Below are 19,069 nucleotides of genomic sequence, written 5' to 3' on the forward strand. Positions count from 1 at the left end.
AAAAAGCACATTATTTAAGGGATGACCCAATACATACATCATCATCATCATAATTTAATATCCTTTGTCCATACTGGCATGGGTTGGAATGTTTGACTAGGGCTGGATGCCCTTCCTAATGCCGAGCACTTTGTGTGTAATGGGTGCATTTGTGCGCCACTGGCACGGGTGCCATTTGCCTGACATACCCAAACACACACACACACACACAGAGGACATTTATATAATGTTCTGTAGTAACTAAGAAAAATATAAATTTACTATGATGACAACGTAAAAGCACCGACTACACTCTCTGAGTGGTTGGCGTTAGGAAGGGCATCCAGCTGTAGAAACTCTGCCAAATCAGATTGGAGCCTGGTGTTGCCATCCGGTTTTCACCAGTCCTCAGTCAAATCGTCCAACCCATGCTAGCATGGAAAGCGGAAGTTAAACGATGATGATGATGATGATGATGACGATGATGATAAGAAGAACAGACAACGATGATGACGCAAATGATGCTGAAGATACTAATGATTCTAATAAGCGATGACAATGACAAGCATATGCAAAATACCTCAGGGTTATCGACTGCAAGTTTCTGATCCAACAGCTCCCGGCGCAGACTTGTGCCATTGGTTACCGAACTGATGTCCTTTAAAAAGATCCGTTCTAGAAGTGGATCGAGCCACAGTGAATTCTTTGTTCTGGAAAACAATAAAAAAAGAAACTTTTAACAATTTTTATACTTGGAATTTTACAAGCATCTGCACCGGTGCCATGTATAAAAAACCCCACGCCAGTGTCTCATTCAGAGCACCCAGTACACTCTGTAAAGTGGCTGGTGTTAGGAAGAGCATTCAGCTCTAGAAACCAGGCTAAAACAGCAGACAATTGAAGCTTGGTGTAGTTCTCCAGCTTACCGGCCCCTGTCAAACTGTCCAACCCATACCAGCATGGGAAACACATAAGGAAAAGTGTATGTCCAAAATGTAATTAGATGTATTAGTTAGAAATATACATAGGCACAAGCATGGCTGTGTGGTAAGAAGCTTGCTTACCAACCACATGATTCCAGGTTCAGTCCCACTGTGTGGCACCTTGGGCAAGTGTCTTCTACTATAGCTTCGGGCCAACGAAAGCCTTGTGAGTGAATTTGGTAGACGGAAACTGAGAGAAGCTCACCATATACATATACATACATATATATATATATATATATATATATATATATATACATATATATATATATATATATATATATATATATACATATATATATATATATATATATATATATACATATATATATATATATATATATATATACATATATATATATATATATATATATATATATACATATATATATATATATATATATATATATATATATATATATATATACACACACACACACACACACATGTAAGTATGTATGTGTGTGTGTGTGTGTGTGTGTGTGTGTGTGTGTCCGTCCGTCTGTCTTTGTCTTTTCCACCATCGCTTGACAACCGATGCTAGTGTGTTTACGCCCTATAACTTGGCGGTGCAGCAACAGAGACCAATAGGATGAGTACAAAGTTTACAAGGAATAAGTCCCAGAGTCAATTTCTTTGACTAAAACCCTTCAAGGCAGTGCTCCAGCATGGCCCCAGTCAAACGACTGAAACAAGTAAAAGAATAAAAGAACACATATGCATGCACCCTGAAGCATCTGCAGATACAGAAAGAGGTGTGTGTGTCTTTGTGCTTGATGCCCTCCATTGCTTGGCAACCGGTGTTGGTGTGTTTATTGCCCCGTAACTAAGCAGTTTAGCAAAAGAGAACAAACAAATAACTACCAGGCCTGGAAACAAATAAGTTCTGGGGGACAATTTGTTTGATTAAAAGATTTCTTCAAGACGGTGTCCTAGCATGGCCACATTTTAACTGACTGAAACAAGTAAAAGGTGAAAAATAATAAAAAGAGAAAATAGAAAATTAAAAATACAAAGAGAGAAAAACAACTTACACGAACTGAATTTTTCCATACAACATCTTCGACTCGACCCAAAGATTCGTGTAAGAATTGGCCTGTGAAAATAAATTATTTACAACTAATGCAACCGAGTTTCACAAAGCAACACCAAGACAAAATGGCACTAACACACACACACACACACACACACAAACAAAACTCAAAAAATTTTTTAAGAAGAACGTTGCAATCAACAAGAAGGTGAATCTCAGCGATTCTTTTTTGTGCGCACAGTTTGTGACAAGCCATACTTTTCTTTTGCTGGGCTCAAATCTCATTTGAGGAACCATGAAAACCAAACCTCCCCCAACCACTCTGCCCATATGTGTACACCTGTCGATGTCATATGGATGGACGGGCGGGCGGGCAGACAGGCAGACAGACAGATAGATAGATAGATAGATAGATAAAGATATGAACTTACAAAATTAGACCAGCGAACATCACAGTCGACTGGTTGGAGTCGACAGAGGAATATTTCTACAGCTTGGTAAGGCACACGAGCAAACTGGTCAGGTATTGTGTACAGATTGCAAACCGGGTGTTCTTCGGTCTTGCCAATATCAACAAAGAACAACTGGAGGAGAAGGAAGAGGGTGAAGAGAAGTGAGTACATGTTAAAGAAAGGTGGGAGGGAATTAGAAATAAAAGGAGAAATGGAGATGCAAAACGTAAAAGATACATAAAATACAATAAAACAAATGAACTTAAGTCTACTCACTGAAGGCTGACCAAGGGTTAAAGAACAACAACTACTATGATAACAATGATTATGATGATGGTGATGGCCACAACACAACACTCAAAGGTCAACAAGCCCCGAACGTCCAGTGATCAACTTGTATATACTTACGGTCACTGTGTTTTTCGAAGCACAATTGTTCAGTTTAGACACCGTCACACTGTAAAGAACACAAAAAATGAAAATTAAAACTAAGAAGAAATTGATAGCAATCATACGATTGGAAATGGAAGGAAAGAAGTGCCACAGCAGCAGTTTCCCAATGTCATGTAACTCACACATAAAAAGCACCTTTCAAGTACTGGGCCTCACGGGGTCAATGTCCAATGACCAAGACCTTTGGCAATATGCCATGCTTGAGCAGAAGACGCATCAAGCCAAGTGACATCATAGTCATGGCTGATGCCAGTGTCATGTAACTGGCATCCGTTACACTCTGTAAAGTGGTTGGTGTTAAGAAGGACATCCAGCCAGAGAAAGCATGCCAAATCAGTCTGGAGTTTGGTACAGCCCCTCAGCTTACCAGCCCTGGTCAAACAGTTGAACCCATGCCAGAATGGACAACGGACATTAAATGATGATGATGATAATGATGATGACCTGTTCCTGCCATTCTCCACTCTATGAAATTAACCCTTTTGTTACCATATTTCTGTTGAGATGCTCTGTGTTTCTTTCAATTAATTTTAAATATAACAAAGAATTTAGTAAAATAACTTAGTTATCATTAGGCTAGGAACATAAATTGTGACTAAGGTTTGGTGGAAGATTTTAATTCAGGACTTTTGAAAACAAAATATTTCTACTAGAGTCAGAGGCAGTTTCAGGTGGGTTGGTATCAAAAGGATTAAGAATTGTTTCTCTATTATATATATTTTAACCCTTTTGTTAACATATTTCTGTTGAGATGCTCTGTGTTTCTTTCAATTAATTTTAAATATAACAAAGAATTTAGTAAAATAACTTAGTTATCATTAAGCTAGGAACATAAATTGTGACTAAGGTTTGGTGGAAGATTTTAATTCAAAACTTATGAAAAGAAGACATTTGTACTACAGAGCCAGAGCTGGTTTCAGCCAGAGCCGGTTTCAGCCAGAGCTGGTTTCAACCAGAGCCGGTTTCAGCCAGGTTGGTAACGAAAGGGTTAAAGAAATAAGCCTCTCCCTCCCCACATGGTTATTAACAAGAAAGCAAATATGAAGATTGCGTCCATATATAATTCTTCTGTCTACATCATAGAGTTGGACAAGTTTAACAAATGTTAAGTGTATTCTTCTTCTTCTTTGTCATCATCATCATTTAAGGTTTTGTGTTCCATGCTGGCATGGGTTGATGGAGCATCAGACTTACAGACAATATTAATAATTTCAAATCTTTCATGAAAAAAAAATGTGTCTGGCCATGGGGAAAATATTACCTGACTTGGAAACAGGTGAGAGTTTGTGACAGGAAGGGCATCCAGCCACGGGAAATCTGCCACAACAAATTCTGTCAGACCCAGTAAGTATGAGAAAAGTGGATGTTAAATGATGACGACGTCTATAAATATATACATCATCGCTTAACAGCCACCTTCCATATTGGAATTATTCATTTATTCTATTATTTGTCTCAGTCACCTGACTGTGGCCATGCTGGAGCACCACCTTCAGTCGAAGAAATCCACCCCAGGAATTATTCTTTGTAAGCCTAGTACTTATTCTATTGGTCTCTTTTGCCAAACTGCTAAGTTATGGGGACATAAACATACCAACACCAGTTGTCAAGTGATGGTGGAGAGACAAAGTCACACACACACACACACACAGATATATACGACAGGCTTCTTTCAGCTTCCGTCTACCAAATCCACTCACAAGGCTTTGGTCAGCCTGGGGCTATAGTAGAAGACACTTGCCCGAGATGCCGCATAGCGGGACTGAACTGGGAACCATGTGGTTGGGAAGCAAGTTTCTTACCGCACAGCCACGCCTGCACCAATGTGTGTGTGTGTGTATGTATGTACGAACATATGTATGTGTATGTATGTATGTATTGTGATACTAATAAACTGGTATAGAACTCAATATGCATGTTTCAGAATGAAGCATTAGTCGAGTACAGAGCAGTATAAGAGAAAAAGAGATGACAAAGGCATAAACAATTATCTTATGCACTTCATTAGTTTACTGCACAACTGTTTCTGCTGTAAGATGCAGTGGACTTCAAACATTCAAACATGATGTGCAATTTGGGTTTCATGTTTTAGGCTCTGATGAAGGTGTAAGATGTAACTCAGACACTGAACTAAGAGTTCACTGCATTCTCATAGTGGAAACGACTGTAAGCTAACAAAGTTCATAACATAAATCATTTATTCTTTTGTCATCCCTTTTTTTCTTATATACATATGTGTGTCCAGACAGATGGATGGCTGGGTAGGTAGATAGATAGATATATATATGGAGAGAGAGAGAGAGACAGACAAACAGACAGATTAAAGCAGAGAAGAAAAGGCAAACAGTTTGCCGAGATTTGCCAAGGACATTTAACTTAGCTATAAAAGACTTGCCTAACCATTTGCTTCTTCATTTCTGTTTTAATCTATACCTACCAGGAAGGCAGTGAGCTGGTAGAAACGTTAGCATGCTGGCAAAATGCTTAGAAATGGTTAGCATGCCGGCGGTAAGCTGGCAGAACCATTAGCACGCCAGGCAAAATGCTTAGCGGCATTTCATCTGCCGTTACGTTCTGAGTTCAAATTCCGCCGAGGTCGACTTTGCCTTTCATCCTTTCGGGATAAATAAATTAAGTATCAGTTACGCACTGGGATCAGTCTAATCGACTGGGCTCCTCCTCTAAAATTTCAGGCCTTGTGCCTAGAGTAGAAAAGAATTTATACCTACCAGCTCAAGGGGAAGTCACTTCTAGCTGCTTTAGAAAGGCAGTCACAAAATCACATGTTCTACTGCAGTTCAAACTAAAATTTTAGTGGCATACCTATTTGAGCGCTTAGAATGAACATCTATTCATTTGAATCACCCTAACACAAACACCTCCTATTTTATATATATATATATTTATGTATATAAATACACATGTACACATATACATATATACATGCATAGATATGTGAACACAGGCACCTATACATATATACATACATACACAAAGTCAATTCTGTGAATGTGTGCCCACTTTGAATTACAAAAAGATACTAACCGAAAGAATCCTTTTGATGTGTTAACTGTACACAGGATTCCAATTTCCAGTTTCTCTGTGGGATAAATAATTAAGAAAAGAAACAAAGAGAATAACAATTAAATAAATATGCATGAAAAACAAGCAAACAATACATTTATTAATGTGCACTATTCTAATGTATATGAATGAAGACAGTTGCATCAGGAAGTGCCGATCTCTAATCGTGGAAAGAATGTGTGGAATAGGTAGATCCAGGAAGACATGGGATGAAGTGGGAAGAAAGTCAAAGAGGGGATGACAGAGAACCAAGATTTCTAGAGGTTTGTGAGCAGCGCTCCAGCTGGCCAGCACCTGTCAAACTGTCCAACCCAAGCCAGAATGGAAAACAGACATGAAATGATGATGAGGATGCTATTCGATTCTGCTAAGGTGGCAAGCTGGCAGAAACGTTAGCATGCCGGGCGCGTCTGTCTTTACGTTCTGAGTTCAAATTCATCCGAGGTCATCTTTGCCTTTAATCCTTTCGGGGTCAATAAATTAAGTACCAGTTGCGTACTAGGGTTGATCTAATCAACTGGCCCCTCCCCCAAAATTTCAGGCCTTGTGCCTATAATAGAAAAGGTTATTTGATTCTACTGGTGTAGTTGGACCCAGAGATGTTTAACTGTATACGTGTGCCTTTGGGTGGGCATGTATTGGATTAACTGTGCTTGTATTGGTTTCAGTAGACATATATTGGCTTGAGTGGACTCATTGTCTTAAGTGGCCATGTGCTGATATGAGTCATGGTTCCAGTGGATGTTTGTTGGTTTAATCCTGTTGCACCATAGTCATGCTGCAGCAGGGATAGCCTAAACGTTATCTCTACCGGATTCCCATTACAACATATGTAGTCAAAAAGATGATAAAATGTGAAAAAATAGACAACCAACCATGTTGCAACTTTGGAGTCAAAGTCTGTTTTTGACTCATTGTTAATGGTGTCCCTCAGGCTGTTGTTTATTTTTGTTTTTAATTGATAAAAACCAATTTTATTTGCGATGAAACAAGTGTGTTATAGACCCAACATTTTGTCTGGTAAACAAGCAAGATGTAGACGCTTTGCAGTCGGGGAAATTATGGATGATATTTATTCTTTGGATGAAGAGTTTATGCTTGTGCAGACAATCAAAGTGATTTGGACAAGCAAACTGGGGAAAGTGTTGAGGAAAGTAATGATTTGGGTGAATAAGTATGGTTGTTGAGAGATGAGCCTATCATTGTTATTCTCCTGAATTAATTTGTGATTCTGTCCATTAGTTTTCTTGCAATCATTATTCTTGTGCTGTGTATGCAACTATTTATATTTTTACTCAGGAGCTTAAGTGGAGGGTAAAGTTAGGCATAGGGGACCGGGTGTGAGAAGGTTAAGCAGACGTGTTGGCCCAAGAGGACAGTTGTTAGCTTATGAGAACGTACAGGCTTGAGTGGACATGTATTGCTTTGAAGCAGATTGCTGTTTAGTGCCAGAGAGAGGATTTTAGTGGTGGTACTTGGTGTTACAATTACACATACAGTCAACAACAGAGCATTTGGATAAATGTTAGAAACATTTATACACATTTCTAATTTCTAGTGGCACGTAAAAGGCACCTGTGCCAGTGCTGTGTAAGAAACACCCGTGCCGGTGCCATGTGGAATATGGCAAGGCAGGTTAACTAGCAAGTTAGTTTTTGTTTGTGGCAGATGTTCAGGTGCAATAAAGACTGCAAACAAACAGGAAACAACTTCTATCTCATTCCAGGGTGAAAAACTAGAGGTAGTCGATAGCTTCCGCTATCTGGGCGACCAAGTTAGTAGTGGGGGTGGGTGCGCTGAAAGTGTAGCTGCTAGAATAAGAATAGCCTGGGCAAAGTTTAGAGAGCTCTTACCCCTGCTGGCGACAAAGGGACTCTCACTCAGAGTAAAAGGCAGACTGTATGACACATGCGTACGAACAACCATGCTACATGGCAGTGAAACATGGGCTGTAACTGCTGAGGACATACGTAAGCTCGCAAGGAATGAAGCCAGTATGCTCCGTTGGATGTGTAATGTCAATGTGAATACCCGTCAGAGTGTAAGTATCTTGAGAGAAAAGCTGAACATTAGAAGCATCAGTTGTGGCGTGCAAGAGAGACGATTGCGCTGGTATGGACATGTGGTGAGAATGGAGGAGGATAGCTGCGTGAAAAAGTGCCACACCCTAACAGTTGAGGGAACCCGTGGAAGAGGTAGGCCCAGGAAGACCTGGGCTGAGGTGGTGAGGCAAGACCTTCGTACATTGGGCCTCACCGAGGCGATGACTACGGACCGAGACCTTTGGAAATGGGCTGTGCGTGAGAAGACCCGGCAAGCCAAGTAAGATCGTTGCCAGTGCCCCTGGACTGGTTCTTGTGCGGGTGGCACATGAGATGCACCATTTTGAGCGTGGCCGTTGCCAGTACCGCCTGACTGGCTCCTGTAGGATTTTCGAGCGAGATCGTTGCCAGTGCCCCTGGACTGGCTTGTGCGGGTGGCACATAAAAGACACCATTTCGAGCGTGGCCGTTTTCGTGCGGGTGACACGTAAAAGCACCCACTACACTCTCTGAGTGGTTGGCGTTAGGAAGGGCATCCAGCTGTAGAAACCCTGCCAAATCAGACTGGAGCCTGGTGTTGCCATCCGGTTTCACCAGTCCTCAGTCAAATCGTCCAACCCATGCTAGCATGGAAAGCGGACGTTAAACGATGATGATGATGATGATGATGATGCCTGTACCATGTAAAATGCATCAGTGCCAGAGCTGTGTGCACACCACCCAGTGCCACTCTTTACAGTGGTTGGCATTAGGAACAGCATCCAGTCATAGAAGCCAAGTCAAATTAGACTGAAACCTGGTCAAGATCTCCAGCTTGCCAGCCCTGGTCAAGCTGCTCAACCTATACCAGCATAGAAAATGGATGTTAAATGATGATGATGATAGGTTTTTAAATAGAAACATATTTTTTAAACTTAGCAGTTTGGCAAAAGTGACTGATATAATAAGTGCTGAGAGGTCATTTGTTTGTCTTAAATTCTTCAAGGCAGTGTCCCAGTATGCTCACAGACTAACGACTGGAACAAATAAAAGATAAAAGACATGTAGATACTATAGTTAGAAGTATAAAATGCCGTAGAATATTGAGTACCTATGGAATGAAATATTTGGTTTCCTTTTCATATACCAATTGTTTGGTTCTTCCAGACAAGCTTTCTTTCCTACCTCAGTGCATTTTAGAAAAACAACTCTGGCTAACCACATCAAATTCAAGATAAAACAAATGATGAAAATGAAAATAAAATGACAAAAAAAAAAGACCTTACCCAAAGGTTTCTTGTTGGCCGGATCACAAAAGTGGGTGGCCATGCCGAGTGTAAGACTGGCCAAATCACTATGGACAGCAACAGACTTCTTTTGGCCTTGCCAGATTTCCAAGATCCTCCCAAAGAAGTGACTGGCTGACTTCACATGGAGGACCATAATCTGAAAGGTAAATATAGAAGAGATAACATGGAGAATTCCACAAGGTGACTCCACATGGGGGACCATAATCAGAAAGGTAAATACTGAAGAGATAACATGGAGGACCATAATCTGAAAGGCAAATATAGAAGAAATAACATGGAGGACTCTTCATGGAGGGCCATAATCTGAAAGGCAAATACTGAAGAAATAACATGTAGGATTCCTCATGGAGGACCATAATCTGAAAGGCAAATATTGAAGAAATAACATGGGAGGACTACAATCTGAAATGTAACAGAAATAAAGAACAAAGAGAGACATTATTTACATTTGACAGATATTTGTCCTCATCTTGTTTGTTGTTTACACAACATTTCAACTCATGTACTCTCCACCCTTCATCAGGTGTCTTGGGGAAATTTCGAACCTGGGTTCTCATTCCTAACGTATTTTTCAATATAATTATTATTATTATTATTATTATTATTATTATTATTATTATTATTATTCAGGTCACTGCCTGGAATCGAACTTGGAATCTTGGGGTTAGTAGCCCATGCTCTTAACCACTACGCCATATGCCAGTGGGCAACAAACAAGATGAGGACAAATATCCGTGAAATGTAAATAATGTCCATAATTCCTCATCTCTTAAATATAGAACTAAAAGCTAGAGGCTTTCTCATGGAGAAGTGTAATCCGAAACAGAACTACAGGTAAAATATGTGGAGGGCTTAAAATGGGGTTAGGCTTTGCATTATCTTATTCTGCTCCTCGAAACAAGGCAGCAATTTTTTAAACTTTTTATTCTGGTGAGGAGTAAGATGTTTATAATTGACTAAATGTCAAGCCCCCAGTTCATGAATGGTATTTCATTTAGCCCTAACCACAACCCTTACAACAGTGATGGAGAGTAAAGTTGACTGTCATTGTGGGATTTGAACTCAAAATGCAACCAGAGCCATGACCAATAACACAACGAGCAGCAGCAGCAGCAGTAGTAGTAGAATAACAGCAGCAGTAGCAGCACCTGCACCACCACCACCACCACCACTACTAATGCTTACAATATTATCATTAGTACAAGCCAACGAGGAAGCACCTCACTGTGGTTGCTCCAATGGCTAAAAATAGCAGCCAAATTTATCTACTATTTTAAATAAAAAGGGAAGCAACATAGGATAATGTACTCTCAGGTCCTCTATTATGCCATCATCATCATCATCATCATCATCATCAAAAACATTGTTTTAATAATGTCCGCTTTTCCATACGCACATAGTTGAGATAGAGTTCGTTGAGGCAATTTTTTTCTATGGCTGGATGCCCTTCCTGTCACAAATCCTCACCTGTTTCCAAATAAGGTAATACTCCTCCGTGACCAGCTACGCTTTACCGGGAAGATTGGAAACAAAGGACACCGCCTGTATGACAGTGGCACTCATTTACAACTGCCATACAATGTCAAGACAAGGAGACACAAACACATGAATATTCATGTATGCATGTTTGTGTGTATATGGATGCATGTGTATATGTGTGGGGGGGATGTATGTGTATGAGTGTGTATATGTATGCATGTGTGTATAAGTGTGCACACATGCATGTGTATGCATATGTATGCATGTGTGTGGAGGGATGTGTATGCATGTGTATATGTGTATGTATGTGTAAATGTATGCATGTGGTTATATGTATGTGTATGTGTGCATAAATGCATATGTGTATATGTATGCACGTGTGTGGAGGGATACATGTGTATGCGTGTGTATAAGTGTGTATGTGTGTGGGGGTGTATGTGGGGAGTGTATGTGTATGTGTGTATATGTATATATGTAACAGGTGAGGGTTAGTGACAGGAAAGGCATCAAGCCATAGAATACATGCCTCAGCAAATTCCATCTGACCATTGCAGGCATGGAAGACTAGACATTAAAAAAATGACAATAATGATGGTGGTGGTGGTGGTGGCGATAATGGTGATGTTGTTGATAATGATGATGATGCTCTTGATGGTGGTGGTAGTGGTGATGGTGGGCATGGATGATGATGATGATGATGATGATGATGATGATGATGATGCTGGTGGTGGTGGTGGTGGTGGTGGTGATAATGGTGATGGTAGCGGTGGTGGTGAAGATGGTGACAATGACAATGGTGGTGGCAGCGGCAACAACAACGATAGTGGTGGTGGTGGTGGTGGTAGCGGTGATGGTGTTGATGATGATAATTGTGATGATAATGATGATGATTATGACGACGACGACGACATCACTTACCCTCACATCTCCTTGATTAGGCAACAAGATGTGTTCGTCACTGCATCCATTCAAATCAACCTCTGGCAAAACGCTATGGCGCTGGTTGCAGTTGGAACAGCTCCTGAAACAGACAGAAGCACAACAAATACAGTCGTTATGGAACAAGAGAAGGAAGAGGTGTAGGAGAGGTGGACGGTACGAATTGATACGCATAAGGAAGGTCCACTGGTCGATCCCACATGCAAATAACTGAAACAGACAAAAAGAATGAACCATACCTGCATTTTCCATACATTTTAATGTTATAACACAGAGCATTATCTGGGTTCCGTTCGTTCTCCTGGAAAAGAAAATAATAATGATAATAATAACAACAACAACAAGAGCACTCAGAGAGCGCAAACCTCTGCAAAGGCAACACCAACGTTCTCTCAATGATTAGCCGGAGAGGAATTTTAAAATGAGAATATTTGAAATAAACTTGACTGCTCTCACAAATGAGAATACTAAAAATGAACCTGACCGCTCTCAAAAATTAAGTAAAAAGAATCGGAAAAATAATCCGGAATCCTTGTCCGGTACTTGATCGATCCCAATGGTAGTCATGGAATATGAAGGTGGCTGAAGAAAATTTGGTAACAGTAATAAATAGTTTATCCTTATCTCATACAAGCCAAAGTTAACAAATTCACCATTCAAAATAGTTTCAAAGGTGGAGGTAATAATGATAAGGTCTAGTCAGGTATTTTTAAATGAATAGCATGAGACCTTTTCGTTTTCTCTTCTCTTAAATTCCGGCCTTCCTTTAGTATTCCTGCTGTTTTAGATTGATGTATAGATGTATGTATATATGTAAGTATACTATAGAGTGTTAGTGTTATTTAATTTCTGAACGGTTTTGCTGCCATTTGTTTATGTAGTTTGATTTCTTTCTCCGTCATTTTCTACGAAGATATAGACGCGAGTAAAATTAATAATAGAGAAACAAAAATAAAAAAATCTAGGAAGTCTAAAGGAAGATGATGACTGTGAAAGACTTGAAAGTTAACATAAGATCATAATCATGAATTAATGCAGAATGCAGTAGCAGGATACAGTGTTAGAATAAGAAGAGAATGCAGTGGCAGAATGAATACTTACTTCTTGTATTACAGAGAAAAATTTGATGGTTTCATCCCTGTGTTGACCGCTGCTGTTGTTCAACAATAAAGACTTTAGACTTTTCACTTTCTTTAAATCCATCTTACTCATCAGTATGTAAGATTTACCAAGTCGCAAAGGCACCTGGGAAAAAAATAATGCCTCAAATCTTTAAGTCAAATGAGAAAGAAGTCCCTATATGGTTTTTAGACATGCTAAAAATAACAACTAATACACGTACTAATCAGGTTCTTAGAAAATTGAAGAACAAAGTGAATATTTCAGTTTTAGTCTGTCGTTACCAATTGTCACTGAATACTCAGAGTGGCTGAATAGTTTAAGATGTTTGCTTTGCAACCACGTAGTCCTAGACTCAATCCTGCAAGGTGACATCTTGGGAAAGTGTCTTCAACCACAGTCGTGAACTGAACCAAGGTTTGTGAATGAAACTAGATAGATGGAAACTGTATAGAAGCCTGTCAGATGGGCTATCATCAGCAGTCATGCCACGTGCATGGATCCCTGTGATTCTCAGTCACCATCCAATTCTTTGAATTGGGAGCCTGAGTCGTGATGATTCTTTCATTAGCTGATTACACAATCATGGACGCTGCCCTTATGGGTGAGCTGCAGTTACTCTGTTGACAGAGCTTAGTTCTCCTGACCCTTGATCTTCTAGCATCAATCTAAGAAGAGTACAGTTGGCTCAGTTGAGCCCTTATGCTGTTTCTTCTCAATCTGTTACACTGTAGTCCTAAGTGGAACAAATGTTAGGCTCTGCCAAAAGGCAGCCCGTAAATATAAGGGGCACAAACGTCACTCCATGAGGTATTTTCAAAATATTTGCATACCCGTAGATGGACTATAACTCAATTTAAAAGTCGAACCTCATCACAGACTATGGATGGTTAAATTATAACAGTTATTATAGTGCATTGTTGTGCCATTCAAGACACATTATTTTTTACAAATAATATACAATGCTTCAAGCAAACTACAATACTCTCCTATTTGTTACTAAGTGATTTGAATATAAACTTTACACCAAAATATGATAATTTATGTTCTAAATACTTGTGCAATCCTTTTGATACAAATCCAACTATAACTGCCCCTAGTTCTATTATACAAATTTCCTGTTTCAAAAAAGATTTTAATTTAAACCAGCCAACAAATTTTATGTTAAATTATGTTCCAAATACCAAAGGAAAGACACACACACACACACACACAATGTGAATGTACAATACATGTATGTATGTATCGTATGTATATACATACATATGTATGTGTATGTCTGTGTGTCTGTGTTAGTCAAACCCCACCACTGTTTAAGAACAGGTGTTGGTTTGTTTACACCTCTGTAACTCAGCGGTTCAGCAAAAAAAACTGATACAATAAGTCCCAGATTTAAAATAGAGTGATAAATAAATACTGGGGGGGGGGGTCAAACTGTTCGAGTGAAACGCTTGAAGACAGTGCTCCAACATGGCCAGAGTCCAATGACTGAAGCAAGTAAAAAACAAAAAAAACAAAGTAAAAGATTGACAGAAAAAGACAAACAACAAACAAATAAACAAGAGAAAGTCTTCCGGTTATTAATCTGTACTTACCGTTTTATCATTGTAATGGGGATAATATTTACTCATTGTCTGCATTCTTAGACCAACGTGAACCTTTTTAGATGGGAACTGATAATGAACAATGCAGGTGGCATCGGAAATCTTCAGGTCACAAAGCACACTATCAGAACACACTACAAAATAACAACAACAATAATAATAATAATGATGATGATAACAGTTTCAAATTTTGCCACAGGGACAGCAATGCTTGTAAGGGTCAGAAGGAATTTGCTCATTGCTTGTAGCAATGAAATACAATTAAATATCCACAACAACCTCTGTAAAGTAATATTTAACCCTTTAGCATTCAGATTTTTCTGTCGTATGTAATGCTTGTTCATTCACATTGTTTTGAATTAATCTTGCATTATTTGGTAGCTTTGATATTTCAATGATCTGATTGTTTTTAGAATGATACTATAAGAAAGATGTGAGTAACCAAATCTGGCTAGTTTGAATATATAACAGGTAGAATATTCGGGTCGGATATGGCCGATATGACTACTAAAGGGTTGATAACACTGTGTAAGACGATTTTTGTCTTTGGGTAACAACCATTATTCCCTATTTGTTTACCCCTGGAAACTATGAAAAATAGCTAATATTTCCTTCCAACTTTACTTTTGATACATTTATTCAAACCCCTAAAGAATCCCTTTCAACATATGGCTACGATGCTTCCCCACTACTCATGCTCTTCAGCAGAGACGCACATATTGTCAGCCACTAAGGGACATGCTCAACAAGTTAAGGTCAAGCAACTGACAAGCAAATTTGTGGTATTGAGCAGAATATTTGCTATAATGATATTTCTGCTTCAGCAACTCAGTGCTGAATCTGTCTAAAATGTAATGGAAAATTGGTCAGTTTGAAAACATTGATGTCCAAGTCACAAAAGCAAAATCTGAAGAGAATACTAGTAATTTATTTTGATTTCTTCCTACTTACCAGAGGCAAAAACCAGAAAAATTTTAATTTTGTTACAGTATAATTTATAAATTATTCTCTTAAAGTTAGCTTTTATCTCATTCAGCATTTTCATACATCTACTTCACGTCATAAAACCACAACTTATCACCTGAATTTTCATCAACAGCATCATTTTAACGTCCACTTTTCAATGCTTGCATGGGTCAGACAGAATTTGTTGGGGCAGATTTTCTATGGCCAGATGTCCTACCTATCACCAACCTTCACCTGCTTCCAAACAAGGTGACATTCCCCTAGGGCTAGACATGTTCTGCTTGAAAAAAAGCCCTGCCCACCACAACAGAACTGATGTCCTAAAACCAAGATACCACGTAAGAAGCACTGGTGTGGATGCTGGCGCCATGTAAAAAATACTGGTGATGGTACTACATACAAAACGCCCAGTAAACTCTGTAAAGTGGTGGGCATTAGGAAGGGCATCGAGCTGTAGAAACCAAACAGAAACAGACTAAGCAATCTGATGCAGCCCCTGACCATACCAGTTCCTCTCGAATCGTCCAATCCATACCCGCATGGAAAACAGATGGTTAAATGACGATGATGAATGGTACATTTTGTATACAACCATCAGATAATGTCAAGACAACGAAAGACACATTCATGCACACACGCACATATGCGATAGACATTTTTCAGTTTCTGTCTAACAAAGCCCAAGTCTATAGAAGAAGACACTCATCGAGAGTGCCATACAGTGGAAGTGAACTGGAGAAAATGTGGTTGGGAAGCAAACCCCTTACCACTCAACCATACATGACGATATATAAAATTTCTAGTTTATATTTTGCTACAGTTTTAATATTTGTAATACATATTTCGTTGTGAACATTCATCGACCAAAAACAACAGGGGTTCATTTTATTTCCCCGTTTGATTTAATTGAACCCAGAATGTGGCTGATTTTCACACTACTGACCCCGAAAGATCATAGAGTAATGATGTCAACCCTAGCAACCAAGTGTATGAAAACAGAAGGAACAGGAAAAAAAAAAAAGAAAAGAAAAAAACAGGAATTTTTTTGGATATGCCATGAAGTTAATAAAATTTACCTAGGAAACGGTAAGGCTCGTTTTCAGACAGGGGTCGATGCCATTGCTTTGAGGATTCCTCACGTTGGGCTAAATACGAAGAGCTCCAGACTCCAATAGCAGCTGATGTCAGGTAATTGTTCAATAACTGAATAATAATAATAATAATAATAATGATGATGATGATGATGATGATGATAATAATAACAACAACAACAACAATCATAATGATGGTCAATGATGTGTGTGTGTGTGTGTGTGTGTGCATTCCTTGTTTTGACATTGTCAACTCTGCCATGAAAAGTAATGTCCAGCAAATTGTACAGTCTGTCGTGTGAAAGCCATGGAGAATAAATACCACACTGAGAAACAAGAGTTGGTGACAGGAAAGGCATCCAGCGCTAAACTGAATGTGACACTAAGAAGTCTCACTCAACTCCTGATCTCAGCCTAGGAAAATTAATGGTGGTGGTGGTGATGATGATGGTGGTAGTGATGATGTTGGTGGTGGTGGTGGTGGTGGTAGTGATGATGTTGGTGGTGGTGGTGGTGGTGATGCTGATGGTCATGGTGGTTGTTGTGATGATAACGATGATGGTGATAGTGATGGTGGGTAGTGATTGTGGTGGTGATGACGAGCATGACAACAACGATGCTGGTGATGACAATGACATTCTTCCAGGCCAAACAGAAGACATAATGGTCTCCAGCTCCCCAGACCTCACAAAAGTGTACTGTATCACCGACACTACAACTTCTGTAGTAACGGTTTGTGTTGATGAGGAAGGAGCATAGGAGAAGAGGCAGAAGAGGAGGAGATGTACTTACAAGTAAAACCTTGTGACAACTCTGATCCCCATCGGTGAAGATGATTACTTTCTCGCCTTGGATGGTCAGGTCAGGAAGAAGTTCGATTAGTTTCCTCTCACGGCCATCTTCTGTTGTAATCATTGGAATCTGAGAGAAAAAAAAAAAGGAAAAAAGAGTGAGAGAGGGAGAACAAGAGAGAGAGAGAGAGAGAGAGTAGGAGAGAAGGAAGGAGAGAAAAACAACATGTCGAGAAAATAGAAACTTATATCTGGATATGTGAAACATAACTGCTTCCCAAGGTCACATGTTTATTATCAAGGTCATGTTTTATCAAGGACATATGCTTTATTATCAAAGTCGTATGCTTTGTTATCAAGGTCATATGCTTCACTATCAAGGTCATATGCTTTATTATCAAGGTCAACGGTTTCATTATTGAGTTCACATCTAACTGCCAAAGTGCCTCACATCTAACTTGCCAAAGTGTATCTAAGTACCAAAGTGCCTTGCAATGGGACTGAACCTAGAACAGTGTGGCTGGGAAGCAAACTTCTAACCACACAGACATGCCTGTACCAAATGTTAACCCTTCATTTTGTTACCATATTTCTGTTGCAATACACTACTTTTCTTTCAATTAATTTTAAAACAAATGAAGAATCCAGTAGAATAAGTTTTCAATTATAAAGCTGGAATAATCTTTTCTACTCTAGGCACAAGGCCCGAAGTTTTTTTTTTTTGGGGGGGGGGGGGGGGCAGTCGATTAGATTGACCCCAGAATACAAGTAGTACTTAATTTATCGACCCTGAAAGGATGAAGAGCAAAGTAGAAGACACTTGCTCAAGGTGTCACATAGAAGGACTGAACCTGAAACTTAGGAGTCACACAGTAAACTTTTTAACCCACAGCCATGCTTCGCTACGCCAGCACACTCATTCACACAGACCACACTACACTACATGGTAATCACTATTTGAGATTACAGTCTCCAATTCTACACGAATTAGAGACTGTAAAGAAGAAATAAAATGAAAGTAAACTGCATCTAACTCACCTGTTTAACTCGGCCATAGATGGATGCTTCTATCATGTCCGTAATGACAATAACAACATCCTCCAGTGCATTCATGGCAAATGTTCTGACATGAGACGTCCATTTACTACCAAAGAGCATCACCTGGTTTTGCAGGTTAGATCTCTGTTTCGAGAGCAGCACTTGCTTCTTCAGGGACCGCATAAGATCTCGAATCTGTAATGAAAAACAGAAATAAAATAAAGGTATGATGACATACACATTCATTCAGAAAATCTTCTGGCACATTTGGAAGTGATTAAGTCATGGGCTGTTCTTTCTCACCATTGGAGAACAACTCCTTTCAGGTAAGCATGTGTTCCTAATGCACTTGATTCCTTAGAGTGAGGGAACTTTGGGACACTTGGTGTTTCAACATTGCTGTATCTCCTCAGTCAAAGCTACTCTGGACTAATGAATCTAACAACTTTTCCTTTCAGATGAATGTGTGTTCATAATACATTTGATTTATTAATATAAGGAGATCTTGTGACACCTGGTGTTTCAATATCATTGTACCTCCTCAGTCAAGGCTAACCCAGACTAATGAATCTAACAAGAATAGCAATGAACATATACAAGGTGAGTTCAAAAAAATGTCTGACTTTATTTTTAATTGTTTCTCTATTATATATATTTTAACCCTTTTGTTACCATCTTTCTGTTGAGATGCTCTGTGTTTCTTTCAATTGATTTTAAATATAACAAA

At 39.2% G+C, this 19,069-nt stretch overlaps 1 protein-coding gene across 4 annotated transcripts in view; it reads right to left on the bottom strand.

Annotated features, from left to right (window-relative positions):
* LOC106875569 (uncharacterized) overlaps window positions 1-19,069 on the bottom strand; it is a 92,056-nt gene that overhangs the window by 28,201 nt on the left and 44,786 nt on the right. For all 4 annotated transcript variants that reach the window (XM_089338456.1, XM_089338458.1, XM_089338455.1 and 1 more), the window contains exons 17-29: window positions 18,343-18,537; window positions 17,306-17,434; window positions 16,499-16,625; window positions 14,448-14,590; window positions 12,835-12,978; window positions 11,973-12,034; window positions 11,713-11,815; window positions 9,292-9,451; window positions 5,946-6,000; window positions 2,856-2,904; window positions 2,427-2,579; window positions 1,997-2,058; window positions 560-689 (exon numbers count right to left, since the gene is read on the bottom strand). In XM_089338456.1, coding sequence (XP_089194582.1) covers window positions 560-689; window positions 1,997-2,058; window positions 2,427-2,579; window positions 2,856-2,904; window positions 5,946-6,000; window positions 9,292-9,451; window positions 11,713-11,815; window positions 11,973-12,034; window positions 12,835-12,978; window positions 14,448-14,590; window positions 16,499-16,625; window positions 17,306-17,434; window positions 18,343-18,537 — 1,512 coding nt within the window. The remainder of the gene's footprint in view (window positions 1-559; window positions 690-1,996; window positions 2,059-2,426; window positions 2,580-2,855; window positions 2,905-5,945; window positions 6,001-9,291; window positions 9,452-11,712; window positions 11,816-11,972; window positions 12,035-12,834; window positions 12,979-14,447; window positions 14,591-16,498; window positions 16,626-17,305; window positions 17,435-18,342; window positions 18,538-19,069) is intronic.

This window comes from Octopus bimaculoides, chromosome 20 (assembly GCF_046866305.1).
Source record: "Octopus bimaculoides isolate indiv1 chromosome 20, ASM4686630v1, whole genome shotgun sequence".
NCBI lineage: Eukaryota > Metazoa > Mollusca > Cephalopoda > Octopoda > Octopodidae > Octopus > Octopus bimaculoides.